Consider the following 17,052-nt stretch of genomic DNA (forward strand, 5'->3'; position numbering starts at 1 on the left):
CAAGCCAAGAGCTGCGCGGAGGGGCTTCAAGAGGACCCTGGTGGGCTCCAAGTGAAGGCTGAGGGCTACTGGGCTGGGGGCTGCCATTGAGGAAAGGAGCACTGTAGAGGGGGGAAGGAGGCAGCCATCGTTCTGATGGAGGTGGCGGTCCGATGCCGAGACCCAGTCCTAATACCAATTTATCTTCCATGCTGTTCTCTCCTGGTTCGCCTTCAGATTCTCTCATCTCTCTGTCTTGCTCAGGATTGTCCTCATCTTTCTCTAAACCGTCCCTCTCGGATCCTTCCACTCCCACACCTGCCAAAAATATTGTAAGTGGACAGATGTATATATTAGTTGCATATATTGAATCAACAAAAACTAAAAACAGTCAGTTATTCAATTTACCTGTATCGGAGTCAGGGAAGCATGGAAAACTGGGCTTTGGTCTGGAGCTTTGCTTTTGCCCGGTGTGTGAAAGTCTGGGGCTAGTCTGGGAAGGACGGCCAAGCATCGAGGCTCCTCTGCTGGATGGCATGTAACAGCTGCGGTGGCGAGCATCAGCTAGCCTGCCTCCGTTGCGTCTCTTCAAGTCGTCCCATCGCTTTTTTACCTCGCGAAGGGTGCGTGGGACTCTGGACACGGCATTGACTCTCTCCAGGATTCCTGCCCAGATGCGCTCTCTCTCCCGCCGCCGGAGCCGCCCCGCAGGACCAAAAAGCTCTCCTTCACACCGAGTGACTTCGGCCACCAACACCTCCAGCTCTGCTCCGCTGAAACGACTCTTTCTTTTTCCTGCACTGCCAGCCGCCAGTGCAGCTGACATAGCTCTGTCTGTCGAGAGAGAGAGAGAAAGGTGAGCGAACGGCCCGAAAGGAAAGACATCAAGTGTAGCTAAATATACTGTGTGACAGAGAGAAATCGACAGCAGTGTCCGTCTTATTTCCTCTTTACTAAGCCAAGACTTTTACAACTATTATTCCTTTTGAAAAGGCACGGAGCAGTAAGAGCATCATTTATCGTGTGTCTTCCTTGAGTTATTATACTGGAGCAAAATGTTTCCTTCATAAAAACAAACCAATGTAGCCGTTTGCAGATCATGAGGTTTATTTTTTTACAAATAAACAAGAAAATATGCAATCCAGTTTCCCAAAAATTCAGCCTTACTTTGTTCAATGGACAGGAGTTCATCTGAGGACATGCCGGGGGCCATGATGTTGGGATGCACCACTACCACGTTGAAGGGGAGTCCCCCAGGTAATCCACTGCTCTGGTCACAGCTGCCCTCTGAGTCCTCATCCTCCCTGGGGAAGCCGTTTTCTGAGGCTCCCCCTCCAAAGGGTCCCTCCGGAGACTCCACTTTGATGTGCATGGGAGGTGATTGCTCGTACAGCAGCCCCCCCTCCTCGTAGTACTCAGTCATGGGTCAGATCTGATTTACAGCAGAACTGACTGGCGGGCCAATTCTGATCCTGGCAGCTGCTGCCCCATGAACACGAGTTCAAGGTGTCACTGAACCTACTGCTCGAGACATAATAACTCTTATGAGCCTACTTTGACGACAGCTGCCACTCACACTGATGTATGAGGAAATATGAAAGCACCCTTAAATACTGGTTGTGAACAGTAAGGTTCAATTAAATCAAGACATTGTTGCCACTTAGTCAGAGATACTATCATATAACTAGAGCATGGTGTCCAGATACTTCCATGGCTAGCTGCAGCCCCTTACATCCCTTTCTTTCATTTTCATGTATTTTAATATGTTACTGAAAACATAAATACACGGTGTAAAAACACCTGCAGCAGACTGAGAGCTACATTGAAACGTCCAGTTGTGACACAGTGAGATGCACCTTCAAGGCAGAGAATCGCCTCGAGAGCTGAAATAAAACAACAAAACATAACACTGTTTACAACTGTGTAGCATTTCAAAATAGTCTGTCCGTTTTGTGTTACTGCCGATGACTTCTGTATTCTGTCGCATCGATGCGCATTTTTTTCTGCACCACATCCGCAACGGTTGCGCATTCCGCATACATTAAGTGCGGATCCTGTCACTAGCTGTGAGCTAACAGGCTACCATAGTTTGGGGTAAAGCTGCAGTCTGAACTGCCGACGACAGCTGAGCGGACATGATAAGAAAGCCAAAGCATTTGTATTTCTTACCTCATAATAACTGCACATGGGAGACAAAACAAAAACAAAGCACAATTGGTGAAGCTGTTAGCCCAGCAGCCGATACACAAACCGAAGACAGTCGCTTACTAATGACGTCACTGAAGAGGGGTCTGTTCAGGACCAATCAAAGTTTGGAGATGTTTACAGGTCCTGTAGTTTTCTCACATTTCTGAGACGTGTTCACAGTAAATTCAGAGGGAGGTAAGAGTTATTTGGTCCTAACTAGGAAATAGAGACAGCAATACTGCCTTGATAATTATCAAGTCAGTGGAAAGCAGATCAGCAAAAAATTCTAAAGTACTTTTTTTTCACTCAAGGCAATTTAACATTGAGAATATAAAATTAATATTTGATTGGCTTTAAATGAATGTATCTGGGAATCAACAATAAACTCAATACAACAAAGCAAAAGCAAATAAGCGTGTCTCCTATAATCAGTCTTTCTGACCAGTATCTGGGAAATCCTCAAAGTTTACCCAAGATTAATACCACTAAATTTAAATTGATAACATTATAATCAAGATCACTTAAAAATTAATTAAACCTACTAATTATATAACTGTAAACTTAAAAATTACAAATCATTTTGATTCCACTGTGCCCCCTCCACCTTAGCCTGCCGTTGTTTTTTGTTATTTTTACTGAGTAATTAATGCATATGTAGGACTATTACTATTTAATACATTGAGGATTATAAAAGATTAATAGCTGCATATATATAAATATATATATACACACACAAATATATATATATGTGTGTGTGTATGTATATATATATATATATATGTATATATATATATATGTTATAATCTACAAAGAGCTCATGGAAAACTACATGTTTTTCTCTTGGACCATGCTGCTGTTTCCCAGGTGGGATAATATGTCATTATTGTGCAAGGTGCATGGAAAAGTCCTTGAGAAAAATTAGATAAAGAATGGTCAGCCTGTATATAAACCACAGCATCTGGTGCTGGTGTGTGTAGATTCACTCGGTGCATCATGAAGTACATCATTCTTTTGGCCCTGTTTGCTGCAGCCTGTAAGAATCTAAATGTCTAACTGAATGGTTTCCGTAAGCGGGAGACAAGCTTTTAAAATAACTCACTGTTTGTGTTTCAGATGCTGCTCCCATCGAGGATGACAAGATTGTCGGAGGCTACGAGTGCAGAAAGAACTCTGTGGCCTACCAGGTCTCTCTGAACTCTGGCTACCACTTCTGTGGAGGCTCCCTGATCTCCAGCACCTGGGTGGTGTCTGCTGGTCACTGCTACAAGTCGTATGTACAGACGGTTGATTTTACAGACAAACATTAGGTTCACAGTCATAGTAAAACACTTTGAGTGGTTTAAAATTGCCGTAATTTTATTTCAAAATATAATGCAATCCAAAATAATGAGATACTGAGGTACTGAGATATTGAGACACTGAGACACTGAGATATTAAGACACTGAGATACTGAGACACTGAGATATTAAGACACTGAGATATTGAGACACAGAGATATTAAGACACCGCCGACTTTCAGGTGCAAAGTCAAATCTCTTTCCTGTGCTTCAAGCCTTGTGTGTTTCTCTGCAGCCGCGTCCAGCTCCGTCTTGGTGAGCACAACATTGCTTTCAATGAGGGCACAGAGCAGTTCATCAGCTCTGCTAAGGTCATCCGCCACCCCAGATACAACAGCCGCAACCTGGACAATGACATCATGCTGATCAAGCTGAGCAGGCCCGCCTCCCTGACCAGCTACGTCCGCACCGTGTCCCTGCCCTCCAGCTGTGCCGGCTCTGGCACCCGCTGCCTGATCTCTGGATGGGGCAACCTCAGCGGCTCTGGAAGTCCGTAACACACTGCAGTCACAACTGGAACATAGTTGTCGTACATTGTGGGGTGTGAGCTTTTACATCTATTGTTTATCTCCCTCTAGGCAACTACCCCGATACACTGAGGTGCCTGGATGTCCCCATCCTGAGCGACAGCCGCTGCAGGTCTGCCTACCCTGGACAGATCACCTCCAACATGTTCTGTGCTGGATTCCTCGAGGGAGGCAAGGACTCCTGCCAGGTACGAGCTGAAGTCTCCATCGTGGTTTCTTAGCGCTACAAACGTTTGAACTCGTCCGCTCACATGTTGCCCTTTCTGTCTGCGTCCCATCAGGGTGACTCCGGTGGCCCCGTGGTGTGCAACGGTCAGCTGCAGGGTGTGGTGTCCTGGGGTTATGGCTGCGCCCAGAGGAACAAGCCTGGAGTCTACGCCAAGGTCTGCAACTACAACAGCTGGATCCGCAGCACCATGTCCTCCAACTAAAGTCACTTTCATGGAAGTAACATGAAGCTCGGGAATGTTTTACTGAAATAAATGATGATCAATGTCACTTTCTGTTGTTGCTGGTTTTTTGCTGTTGGATGAAACATACATTCATAGTTAAGAGAATTAGCAGGATGGAAAAAATAAGAAATATGTCCAAAACACTCTGCATGAATATCAGCAATCAGAAAACTGCTTATCAAAAATAAATTAAGTTTCCGCAAAATGAAATACTTTTCACCAACACTAGAGATAAAATAATCTCATTTGTTGAAGGATTAAAAATGGCATCAGCCTTCTTGAATAACAAATATAATATACAATATATCATCTTTTTAATTTCTTGGCAGAACAAAACCTATTCAATCAATCAAACTTTTATTTCAGACTCAATGTCCAGATAGTATAAAACATTAAAGACATTGTACTGTGGACTTTTACAACATGATTTCACAGCTCTTTCATATACTGACGTAAACAAACCTCAGATGCGTCAGACTGCAGGTGATATGTGTGACCGGCTGTTGATTCATTTAACCTTCTGCTTCACCACATATTTATGAGTTTAGGATCTAATGGTGACCATGAATGTAGATTAATGAGCACACATTCCCACCCAAAAATGGCAGTCATCACATATTAATACAAATATGGCCTTTATTGGTGTTAAGACAAAGTGACCAAAATGAAGGCTGATGTTGAAGCGTGAAAAGGTCGGGGGGTGTCCAACGCTGCACTTTGTATTTCATGTGTGGAATGTGTATTCATGAGTGTATTTTCTAGAAAATGTAGCATACCTTCATTCCAGCCATTATATTACAAGTCCACAACAGAGAAAAGTCTTTGACGAACACGAGCATTAGTAAAGCCAATGTTTACTTCAATGTAAATTCAAAATGATGCTACATGTCCTTTTTGGAGACCAGAACCAAACAAATTTGAAATCAGTACACATCAACTCCTCTGAAACATCATGAATAACAGAAGACGAGGCCTGCGTGATGTGAGATGCACACATTGGAGATTAGAGTCACATTGTACATGAAGCGAATGCATCAACAGCTGTTGGAAATCTGTAAAACTGTCCAGCTACACGCGTTACGACGAGGAAACGAGTCATTTGTCAGGTCTGCAAAACAAAACGTTCACAGCAATAAGGGTTCATAAATTAATGCCCCTCTGATCAGTGCAGGGTGCTTTTCCCAGTAAAACAAAAAAAAGAGGGGTTAAAAATGTTCATGTTTTCATAATAAAGCTTATTTTCCATAATAAGCCATTTACAACAGCTCCAGTTTCTGTTTTCAAATGCTGATTCGGTTGTAGCTGATGAGATTACCCCCGGGCTGATTCTACCTGTCAATAATGCACTAAATGTACACAATATTTGGAGGAGCATCTTTTTGACACATTCTGCATCTTGTTTTCTTTTTTATGAACACAAATGTAATCACAGAAACTAACGACAAATTAGTGTCTTGCACCAAAAGTTGATTGGTGAACGACATACAAATAGAACGTGTTCCTATTATGTAGATCTCAGAATCTGAAACCTCTCAGGCCTGACGGGTTGAATACAGAATTGAAAACCAATCTTACACATATTTTTGATGCATTTAATTCCCCGTCCCCTAACCAAAGGGTCAACTGACAATGCTCTTGTTTTTTTTAGGACTACGGGATCCTCTGTGTTAAACACGATGAGCACAGCAGGGGGGCGTGTCCTCATCCAGGTCATTACAACTGGCCTCTAGCGTGCTGCAAATAATGGCGATAAAGCTCTGAAATGACCAGAAAAGCGTCGCCACACACGGCACACTTCACACCGTCCGCAGACGCCACATTCGATACGCTGGCAATTTGGCCGACGTGTCTTTTCACAGTTCTCAAAGGATTACTCAGTTTCCCAAGTACAGCCACGTCCATTCCTTCACGACCGTTCTCTGCGTCTTGGATCGAATGTGTGCTGCTGGGAGTTTGACCCAAATCAGGACCCTTACTTACGAAGGGAGTCACGGGAGCGAGAGGAGAGTCGTGCGCCGCTTGGTCTGGACATTTGGAAAAGAGGCCCGGAGCACAGTTGTCGTCCTCCTCAGGATCTGGATGTGATGCAGCCACGTGGTTCTTTGCGGGAGGGGAAAACATGTTCTTGTTGGACTGCGTATGATCCTCGACGGAGAAATCAAAATCGGAGTCCTTGGGTTTCGAGGAATGGCAACGCTGGTGACTGAACAGCAAATCCAGAGTGTGGAAGCTGCACCTGCACCGGTCGCACCGATACGGCAGAAACACTTTCCCGGGCCGGTCGTGGATCCACTGGAACTCCGGGTGCTCGCTCATGTGCTTTTTATACGAGTGCACAAACCGAAAGCCTCGGCCGCACTGGGGACAGGTGAAGCGTCCGCGGCGCTGCCGGTGGATCCTCTGGTGATGCCACAGCTTCTTCCAGTTCTCCAGAGTCTTGCCGCAACAGGAGCACGCGTAGCTCCGCCCAGAGGCGTGCGTCAGCATGTGCGCTCGCAGCCGGCCCATGTGTCTGAACAGCCGCCCGCAGCTCGGACACAAGTATCGGTTGGGGTCCGAGCGGTTGTCCAGTTTGTTTAACTTTGCCACCAGGCGGTGAGGCGGCGCGCCCGCCGACTGGAACGGCTTCTTTGAGTTCGCAAAGTGTTTCTTGGGACCGCTCTGCGACGTCGTCGTCTGCGCGTCACAATCGGCGAGAAAGGAGGCCGCGCTGTGGCCCGACGGCGAACACCGAAGCCCGGGCACCGAGTACTGGACCAACGACATGGTCGCCTCCTCCTCGGCCGCGGCGCTGCGAGCGCTCCGATCTCCTCGGCACCGACTGCGGTGGGCGCTGAACTCGGACAGCACGCCGAACAGCTTGTCGCAGTGCAAGCAGCGGTAGAGCTTGGCCCCGGTGTGGGCCCTCATGTGGCTGTTGAACTCCTGCAGGCGGTCGAAGACAGTCTTGCAGATGTGGCACGTGTACGTCAGGCCGGGCTTCGCGCGCCGGCTGCCCTGCGAACCGGCGCCGCTTCTCTTCGGGCGGCAGCTGTGATTCTTGGCGTTGCTGTAATGCGTGAAGGCCTTCTCGCAGCGCGTGCAGTTGTAGCGCTTCACGGACCAGTGCGTCAGCTCGTGCACGCGGAGGAAGTAGGCCTGACCGAAGGCTTTGCCGCATATATCGCATTTGTACGGCTTCTCGCCCGTGTGGACGCGCACATGTCGTATGAGGGCGGACTGAAACGGGAAGGATTTTCCGCAGTACTGGCACAATTTATTTTCTCCCTTTTCTGGGGAAGCGGGTCTCTGGAGCCCCTCGCGGGTTCCGGGCTCTTTCCCTCGGCTGCGTTTGTCCGACCGGTTCTCCACAGAGTCCGGGTCCAGCATTTGCGCGTGCGTCGTCATGTGAGAGGAATACTCCGAGCAGGAGAATTTGATCTTGCAAAATGGACACTTTTGATATATGTTGCTCTTTTTGTGCGTCTTGAGATGAAGATTTAAGTTTGAATTTTTGCTAAAACCTTTGCCGCATTCGGGGCATTTGAAAGGTCGTTCTCCGGTATGAATGCGTTGATGGATAACGAACTGAGAGTGAAATTTAAATACATGGCCGCAGAAATTGCATTTTAACAGAGTTTTCGCCCCCTTCTTTATGTAGCTGACATTAGAGTGGGCTTCCTTATCGTCGTCACCAAAGTCTGTATTTTGTTGAGTGCCATCGCTGCTTTTCGGACCCTCTCCAAGCTGCTCTCTCTGGAGCAACACACTCCTTATTCTCCTCCTCCTCTGGCCGCCTTTCTTGCGCCTGAAAGTCGGTTCTGGCCCCTGAGCCTTCACAGTGCTGTTGGCATTGCATTGTAATGATGTCGGACTATTTGATTGGGACGGAGGATTTAAATGATCCAGCTCGATCTGGATATTCTCAGCTTTCACCGCAGGTGGGACTCCAACAGCTTTAGCCGGTTGTTCCGAGGACGTTACACCATCTGTGCTGCAGGACTCGGTATTCTGCAGGTTTTCCGGGGATCCAAGACTGCGTTTTGGTTGCGACTCATCGCCGCCGGATGACGGCTTTATGTTCATTGGGTCATCACTCTGAGTAGGGCTTCCCAAGTTTAGACTATTTGAACCCTCTGAAGAAATAACTTCAGGCTCAGCTGGCTGGGAACTCAGTGTTCTTTGCGGTAATGCCCCTTCCTTTCGGTCGGTGTGCTGCTCTCGCCCTTCTTGCTGGTGGAGTTGAGCGCTCTTTCCATCCGTCTCTTGTTTGTCAGCGTTTAGTCCCACCTGCTTATCGCGCTCCGTTCCCTCTCCACGGCCTGTGTCGTTGATCAACAGTGATGAGGCCTCCTGGGAAACACCCAGCCTGCACACCTTTGCTGGAAATTGCTGATCGGCCCCTTTAAATCGTCTTCTTCTTCTTTTAATACGTTGTAATATCAACGTATTCCTACTTTCTGCAGGCGTCCCCTCAGTTGGCTCGGGGTCTGCGTTGCCGTCCGATTCAGGCTCTCCTTCCTGTGGCGAAGGGTGTTGCTCAGCAGCTCCACTCCTCAGTCGCCGTGCAGGACAGCCAACATTATTAACAGAAGCAGCGGCAGCAGCAGCAGGAGCCTCAACAACCACAGTTTTAAAAGGTGCCATTTCAGATTTTTTTGGTCTCCCTCTTTTTCTTTTTGGCAGCACAGGGACACCGTCTTGTTCGTTGCCATCAGAAACAATATGAAGACCAGACGGATCATCGTGGGGGGAATTATTGATTAAGGGAGCGACTCTTGGCAAAGGAATTGTGGTGCTGATCTCCTTATGTTGAACGGCATCATAACCAGCCACATCTGGACCCGTTATGCCTTCAGGCAACAGCGGGTTGCGTTTACGCGGGCGGCCAGGTTTCCTGCGGACCTCCACAGGCTGTCCACGGCTGTCTGTAGTCGAGCTGCACACAATCGCAGGCGTCTGGGACTTTGCTTCCATCCCTGCCTGTGAAGACGTGTGCTCACCGTGGCGACAATTTGGTTCGCCTACTGTGTCAGAGTTAACTCGGCCATCAGACTCCACTGAGTGGGACTCGGGTGCAGGTGGAGTTTCTTCCGCTGCTTTCATTCCTCTCCACAGTTGGAGTCCAGGCCTTCCTGACGACCTCCCTGGTCTTCAGGTATCTGTGTGAGAGAAGAAAAGGAAACCTGCGTTTGTCACAAATGTCGAAACGGTGCAAGTTTCCGAAAATGCTATAAATATACACTACCGTTCAAAAGTTTGGGATCACCCAGACAATTTCGTGTCTTGCATGAAAAATCACACTTTTATTTATCAAATGAATATAAAATAGTCAAGACATTGACAAGGTTAGAAATAATGATTAATATTTGAAATATTAATTTTGTTCTACAAACTTCAAGCTCAAAGGAAGGCCAGTTGTATAGCTTATATCACCAGCATAACTGTTTTCAGCTGTGCTAACATAATTGCACAGGTTTTCTAATCAGACATTAGTCTTCTAAGGCGATTAGCAAACACAATGTACCATTAGAACACTGGAGTGATAGTTGATGGAAATGGGCCTCTATACACCTATGGAGATATTTCATTAGAAACCAGACACTTCCACCTAGAATAGTCATTTACCACATTAACAATGTACAGAGTGTATTTCTGATTAATTTAATGTTATCTTTATTGAAAAAACTGTGCTTTTCTTTGAAAAATAAAGTCATTTCTAAGTGATCCCAAACTTTTGAACGGTAGTGTAAAGACAACCACACATTATTTATCAATGCAAATGTTAATGCTACCATAATTTGTTCAGTGCTGTTATTGTCTGGATGTACGTATGTAAATCCTAAAACAATCAGGTAGAACACATGCAAATAACATAACTTTTGGAGTGATATGTCTATCTGTCTGTCTCACTAACTACCTGCTTGCAGTCCAAAGGCGCATGAATGGAATTGCGAGGATGGGATGCCACAGAAGTTAACTCAGACACTGTATTTTGGTCACTGCTTCCTCTGCTGAAGGACATTTTACTCCCCATGTTAAGCATCTGTGAATTAAACAGTGACAAAAGAGGCTGTAACTCATAACAACAGTGATGTGTATTCCTACAGAAACCACGACACAATACCTTTACCAGACTAGCTCACCCATGACCATTGCTTCCTAGAGTACACAGAAGACTTGGCGCTATAATTTAGGAGTGGATGACTTCATTACGAGCTTTCAAAGCTAATACAGCCCATCGACGTCATGTGACTGACGACTCAGTGATTCAATCACAGGAGTCTACAGCTCATGATGCAAAACTGGACCGGAGAGAAGCCTGCTGTTCGCATTCACTGGGAGAGTTTACAATTTAGTGGTGCAGAGTTATGCTGGATTAACATGCATTATCTCTCAGACTTCAGTTTCCCACAAAAAACAACAATTGTTATTATGAAATGAACAATCTGTTCAGAGATACTGTGGAGTTAGGAAAGGCATTCCTTTCTTACGTAACCTGGTGGAGGAAAGTAACGAAGAACATTTAGGCAATAACTATAATGATATAGTAGATATTGTACAATTTAAAATAAATAAATGATGACGTATCAAGACAGAATAATCCACCCATACGTTTATCAACTATATCAAATGAGCTCCATCACCACCAGCATGCTACTTACAAGTTATGGCATCAGAAATAATAACAAATTCAAGTTAAATAAGGAAAGAAACGGGCTATTCTATATAATGCATCCTTTCACAGTTTCAACACTTAGCTGATTATAATAAATATTAAAAGCCATATCTGCAATGTGCATGACAGCGTCCTGAGTGAAATATGTAAACACGTCCTCCACCACCATACCCACATAGACGTCGTCTCCTGTAGCTTGCTGAACCCCGGGGGTTCTTACCGACACTAATATGGCGGTGCAGTTTGCAGCGCTCCAGGTAAATGAACGTTACACGTCACTCAACCTCCACCAGTGTGTCTGCATGCCCGGTGGTCGCTCGTGTCTGCCCTGCAAACACGACTCATGTGACGGGAGCGCCGAGTAAACGGCTTATAATGGTGATAGCCAGCGCTCGCGCGTTCACTCACGGGACCGTGAACGCGGCACACAAACGCATCCCGTAACATGCCATCTCCAACACACACACACACGTGAGCCAACAGACGGCGTCCAGCGAGGTGACCGTCGGCGTCATCTCTCCGTAGGCCACACTGCTACCTCCGGGTGTTTACCGTGTCACAGGCCACACGAACCGAACCGTGACCGACAATGTCAGCTCGCGAGACGTTCTCTCGAGCGAAGAGTCCTCAACAGCGGCTACCGGACGCGTCGAGTGATGCTACGAGTAAACACAAAGCGCTTGCCTGAGTGGGGGAGCTGGTCTATCCGTGGCCATTCACTGGATGCTGATCGATTAGCTAGCATTGGCTAGCTCAGAGCCAACATATGCTTTGCCGTTGCGTGAGAGTTGGGCACTTTTTTTGTACAATCGAGCATTGGTCTGTTCGCTGGTCTGTTAAAGTGGAGCTGGCTTTCTGTTCCTCTCGGAGCAGTGTGCGGCAGTGAGCCGCTGGCATCCAGGCACAAAGCAACCCCACCGCGTCAATCACTGCGAGCGCACGGAGTGGGGGCTTCAGGTGGTGTGGGAGATTTGGGAATTACGTTTATATTATGATTTGTTCTGTAAAAGTCAGATGTAACAAGTAACACGTGATGTATGACTTTTGAGGACAGGACGCCTTGAAGTGAAACATTTGATGCACACCACAATCAATAATTTGGTAAGAACACAAACTACCACCTGTCACATCTCAAAGTGCGATGCCACGTTGGCGAACATCGACCAGCCCGATTTATTTATGTGCCGTTGTTTCCTCCAACATAATGTTTTTATTATTATTATCCACAAATAGGATATCGATATAACAGGCACACAAACAGCACGTGAACGCCGCATCCACGTGTTGGGATATGGTACCTCATCATAAATGGACACACACAGCGCCTTGTTTTTGCTTTGAAATGGCCCCACGGATGTATAAAGAGGCCCCCTCTGCTGGAGATAAGAGAGACAGCCATGAATACAATACTCCATGACTGAGGAAAAGGGGCTTCCAATATCTGAAGCTGAGGAGAGATGAAATAAAAAATGTGACACTGAATATATATAAATATATAAGCTGGTCTGAGTATTTTTTCTGATCTGCTGGGATTTTCATGCACAACCATATCTAGGGTTTACAGAGAATGGTGCGAAAAAGATCACACATCCAGTAAGCGTCAGTTTCAAAAGAAAATGCCTTGTCAGAGGAGAGTGGTTCGAGATAATATAAAGGCCACAGTAACTCAAATAACTACTCGTTACAACCACAGTATGCACAATACCATCTCTGAACACACGTGTTGAAGCGTGAAGCAGATGGGCTCCAGCAGCAGCAGACCACACCGGGGGCCCCCCGAGTGTCAGCTAAGAACAGGAGACTGAGGCTACAATTCAAACAGACTCGCCATAGTTGGACAATAGACGGTTGGAAAAGTGTCGCCTGGCCTGATGATTATTGATTTAAGATGTGACATTCAGATGGTAGAGCAGAATTTGACGTAAACAAGAAAGCACGCATCTATGCTGCCTTGTATCAACGGTTTAGGTTGGTGGTAATGGAGTCGGGATATTTTCTTGGCCCTTTAGTTCCAATTGAGCATTGTTTAAGAGCCACGGCCTACCTGGGTATTGTTGCTGACCATGTCCATCCCTTTATGACCCATGTCCCTGGTTGAACATGACATTGAGTTCACTTTACTCCAGTGGCCTCCAGTCACCAGATCTCATTCCAATAGAGCACCTTTGGGATGTGATGGAACGGGAGATTCGCATTCGATATGCAGTCCATAAATCTGCAGCAACGGCGTAATGATACCATGTCAATATGGACCAACATCTTTGAGGAATGTTTCCAACACTAGCAAGGTGTACCTATGACGTATATACATATGCACATACATCTAAATCAATAAAGGATACATTATTTTCTTTTTAAGATTCTATATTACACACGTGTCACATTCTTACTGGCACCGTAACCTGCACAGTTCAAACATTACAGATCAAACTGCCATCAATTGAAGTACTTGCACTGCAGCTGTGGTCAGATGAAAAGCACTGTCCATTCAGTCCATTCAACACGTCAATAACCTTCTTGATAATATCACATGCTGTATTATGAACACACAAACACACACAGTGAACTTGAAAATATAGTTTAATACAACATATACTGTATTTGTGAAGTCTGAGAAAACTGAAAAAATACATTGTGGTCAATTCCCACAGCCTCACAACACATTTCTGAGCATAATCAAACATATTCAAAAAGAAAGTACCGTGTTATCCCACCAAACTTGGGTAAATCAAGCACATAGATGTTGAAGATTAACTTTATGGATTTACATTTTCTATAAAAATTGCAGGGGCACCTATATTGAACCGTTTGCAGTTATGACAAAAGAAAACCAGCATCATGATTTATTATTATTGTCACTACTAATCCTACACATCTTCAAAAGTTTGGACAAAGCCAGAAAGCATTGAACTCATGTACAATGAAACTAAACAAGAGTATATGCTCTTCAAACATGGCTGACTTTATGCTCTTGGTTCATATCGAACATAAAATGAGACATGCAGATAAGACTTGACTTGTGTCAAGTCTTGATCGGGACCAATGAGGTCACTTGGTATATCATCTCAGCGGATTTGTCTGGTCCGCTTTCAACTATGTAACAATCATCATCCTTATTCATTCCCGTTTTCCCAGTCGGAGGAACCGCACCTTGCACTTTGTCTCGAACGACAGCCATGGCTGGGTTTTTGTTGATCTTACCAGAAACTGGCATCCCGAGTTTTCTCTCACCGTTCATAGGAGCAGGATTGAGACTCGGCAACGGCGTCACCCTCTTTAATCTGTAATTCGCGCGGCTACCTCGCACATGGTTCGCCATGAACTCCTTTGCTTTGACACATTTGTGCCTCTGTAGCATCTGAGCCGTTTCAAAAGGAAGGTGACAGACTCGACACGGGAACCCACTTGTTCCGACGGACATCGGCATGGGTAAACCTGACAGAGATTGTGTGGACATCCTAAACTGCCCAGAGGGAGCGACAGAGAGCCCATGACTGCTTTTATTGAACCCTCTGGGATTTGGACTCCGACTCATCGATGGAAGGGGGTTGGTGATGTACAGGTTGGATGCATTGGGTTTCTGACTCCTTCCCTGCATGGATGGAGAGAGATGAAGCCCCAGCTTGCTTTTATTGTATGCACCAAATGTTTGATTTTGCAACTGCAGGGTGGAAGTCATAAGAGGCGATCGACTGCCTTGACTGGCTGCGCTGAGCTTCTGGCGTTTGAACTGGAGATCGGAAGGGCCCCAAGATCCCGGAGCACTTGGACTCTTGGCTCCTAGAACGGCTACATTTGGCAGCTTCAGATTCAGCGGCTTCGCAGTGATGAGCCTGGATTTGGTGGTCGGGGCGTTGGGTGCTTTACAAACATGGATGCGAGGCAAAAACTTCTTGCTGGAGAGCAGCAGCCCACATCCTATACAGCCAGCAACTTTATCGATCACATGAGAGCTGTGGTGGAAGATGAGAGACGCCCGTGTTATAAAACCCTGCCCACATTTAGCACAGGTGTAAGGCTGCATCTCGTTGAATGTGTGCGTGGTTTTGACCAGCACAACGGGCTGGTAAAGTGTCCATAGGTCCACCGTTGGTGCAAAAGCGTCATGCAAAACTTTTTGATTGGGATTTGAGCGAAACGGTTTTCTTGGCTCAAATGGAGGCACTTGTTTCTGCGTGGAAACTTTTGGCTCACACGGTGCGATGGGCAGCGTTTGCTCTGCCGGCAAATACGACTCCCCCGTGTTCCAGACCACCTCACCGGTCTGTAGCCGGTCGAGCTGTTCTATGCGCTTCTCAATCCTGCGCTTCTTTATGGATCCATGATCAAGCCCCTCGTGACCTGGTTGATGTGTTGTGCTGTGCGCCAGCATGTCACTGTACTTAATAAACTCGGTTCCACAGGAGCAGATGTGATTTGCAGCAGGACACGGGTGTTCTTGGAAGCATTTCCGATCTGCAAATATTTTCTCGCAGCCAAAGCAAAACCGTCCAGCGTCCACCAAGTCTTTGCCCAAGCTGTCCTCCAGGATAGAATTCCTTCTTTTGCTCTCCATCATCAGGCTGGGTTTGGTCACCGCGTGTGTGGAGCCCTCTGGGGCAGCTTTGCTGTTGAAAGTAAAGAAATGTATAATATAAAATAAAAAAAGAAGAAGCAAATAACTGAGCAGGCAATATATTTAACTCAGTTGTTTAATGATGACTAATATGCTACCATCTGGATAAGGCGCTAGTTGTGCTAACAGCTCCACACATGCTCAGCTAGAGAGAGGACGGATATTGTCACAATCACTCAGTGTCCTTTGAACATTTGCTCGACTGTGAAACAGTCAGAACTTGGTCCGAATTTATGAGACGAAGAAATGAAGCATTAAACTCTTCAACGTCACCAGATTCTTTGTCTAGCATAAATATATCGAGTCATCCATCCGATTGATAGGATGGCATATTTACTGTAGTAGTATTACACACTGCTTAATACTTGGACGTAATACGTCCGCTGGACACGTTTTTAAGGTTTATGACGCGATTTAGTTGAACGCGCCCTTTGCTAAACCTAGCATGCTAACGTTAGCTTCGACTTGCTCACGAACAATAACGTCGGCTTACCTTTAAATATCCAATTTGTAATATTGAGGTATGCCCTTGAAACCAACCGGACCACGAGCGTATCGATTGCCGTTTTGGGGACGGTCACAATCGGACTGACTTGCCAGTATCTTAGATACAAGATCTCTAGGTGGTGGCTGTTAGCCCATTAGCCACACCAAAAAACAAGAGGAAAGACTCTTCTTCTACAAATGGCGCGCGCACCAAAACAGAAACGTCCGGGGTGGGGCGTCGGTACAGCGACACCTATCGACTGGAGTTGCTGACTCACCTTGGGTGTTATTTGTGCGGTCGCTGTACTGGGTGTCGTGTGTCTTCATTACACTAAAGACGTATACACAGGGCTCTCGAGAGTCACGCATTGAGCGTGACAGTCACGCATTTCGGTCTTAAGTCACGCACTCCCGCCACACATCGTATTTATCACGCTGAAAAAAACCTCTTGGCTATTTAATGTTTTAATGTGCCGCAGCGCGCAAACATGAGCTGGTCGCGCTGCCCTCACCGTGACGGAATCAAGCGCTCCCCTGGAGTTCTGCTGTGAGGAGCCACTTATCAGCCAATCAAAAAAAGAAATGGGCTACACAATAGCCAATCAGAAAAAACGTATCTGTTGTATCTGGGTAAGATTTAATCCAGTAACCAATTAAAATAAAGCATCCTGGAATTGCGCGCGACTGATATCCGAAAGTTTCGTTCTGGGGGGGGGATAGATATGTCACTCTTGCCTGTCTTCAAAACTTGAGAGCCCTGTATACATATTATTACCATGTGGCCGGGAGGCCAGTCCTGACCGGGGTCTC

General features: G+C 46.1%; 3 protein-coding genes across 7 annotated transcripts; 1 reads left to right on the forward strand and 2 right to left on the reverse strand.

The window, feature by feature from the left end:
- The first annotated feature begins 1,170 nt into the window (after positions 1-1,170).
- On the forward strand, positions 1,171-4,529 carry LOC130213337 (trypsin-3). 2 transcript variants are annotated; one of them, XM_056444863.1, is made up of 5 exons: positions 1,171-1,236; positions 3,280-3,436; positions 3,740-3,993; positions 4,083-4,219; positions 4,313-4,529. In XM_056444863.1, exons 1-5 carry the CDS (start codon positions 1,179-1,181, stop codon positions 4,460-4,462), a joined length of 756 nt encoding a protein of 251 aa, XP_056300838.1. In that variant the 5' UTR covers positions 1,171-1,178; the 3' UTR covers positions 4,463-4,529. The 2 variants fall into 2 exon arrangements, with proteins under 2 accessions (XP_056300838.1, XP_056300839.1); XM_056444864.1 differs by lacking the exon at positions 1,171-1,236 and adding an exon at positions 3,160-3,199.
- Positions 4,530-4,780: 251 nt separating this feature from the next.
- Positions 4,781-12,543, reverse strand: si:dkeyp-84f3.9 (zinc finger protein 184). 3 transcript variants are annotated; one of them, XM_056444814.1, is made up of 3 exons: positions 11,362-12,543; positions 10,383-10,508; positions 4,781-9,648 (listed from the first exon to the last, which is right to left on the reverse strand). In XM_056444814.1, the coding sequence occupies exon 3, from the start codon at positions 9,566-9,568 to the stop codon at positions 6,197-6,199; it is 3,372 nt and encodes a 1,123-aa protein (XP_056300789.1). In that variant the 5' UTR covers positions 9,569-9,648; positions 10,383-10,508; positions 11,362-12,543; the 3' UTR covers positions 4,781-6,196. The 3 variants fall into 3 exon arrangements, with proteins under 3 accessions (XP_056300789.1, XP_056300791.1, XP_056300788.1); XM_056444816.1 differs by having other exon boundaries at positions 4,781-9,624; positions 10,383-12,543; XM_056444813.1 differs by having other exon boundaries at positions 10,383-12,543.
- A 1,160-nt stretch (positions 12,544-13,703) lies between these two features.
- LOC130213325 (uncharacterized) lies at positions 13,704-16,751 on the reverse strand. Of its 2 annotated transcripts, none has more exons than XM_056444847.1 (2): positions 16,521-16,751; positions 13,704-15,748 (listed from the first exon to the last, which is right to left on the reverse strand). In XM_056444847.1, the coding sequence occupies exon 2, from the start codon at positions 15,697-15,699 to the stop codon at positions 14,164-14,166; it is 1,536 nt and encodes a 511-aa protein (XP_056300822.1). In that variant the 5' UTR covers positions 15,700-15,748; positions 16,521-16,751; the 3' UTR covers positions 13,704-14,163. The 2 variants fall into 2 exon arrangements, with proteins under 2 accessions (XP_056300822.1, XP_056300821.1); XM_056444846.1 differs by lacking the exon at positions 16,521-16,751 and adding an exon at positions 16,250-16,495.
- Between the last annotated feature and the right edge of the window lie 301 nt (positions 16,752-17,052).

The sequence above is a fragment of the Pseudoliparis swirei genome, chromosome 22, assembly GCF_029220125.1.
Source record: "Pseudoliparis swirei isolate HS2019 ecotype Mariana Trench chromosome 22, NWPU_hadal_v1, whole genome shotgun sequence".
Lineage (NCBI taxonomy): Eukaryota > Metazoa > Chordata > Actinopteri > Perciformes > Liparidae > Pseudoliparis > Pseudoliparis swirei.

Coding starts and splice junctions, on each gene's coding strand:
- LOC130213337 (XM_056444863.1), top strand. CDS start 1,179: ATGCCGGGGGCCATGATGTTGGGATGCACCACTACCACGTTGAAGGGG. Junction 1,237..3,279: donor GTTGAAGGGGAGTCCCCCAG/GTAATCCACTGC, acceptor TTTGTGTTTCAG/ATGCTGCTCCCATCGAGGAT. Junction 3,437..3,739: donor GCTGGTCACTGCTACAAGTC/GTATGTACAGAC, acceptor GTTTCTCTGCAG/CCGCGTCCAGCTCCGTCTTG.
- si:dkeyp-84f3.9 (XM_056444814.1), bottom strand. CDS start 9,568: ATGAAAGCAGCGGAAGAAACTCCACCTGCACCCGAGTCCCACTCAGTG.
- LOC130213325 (XM_056444847.1), bottom strand. CDS start 15,699: ATGATGGAGAGCAAAAGAAGGAATTCTATCCTGGAGGACAGCTTGGGC.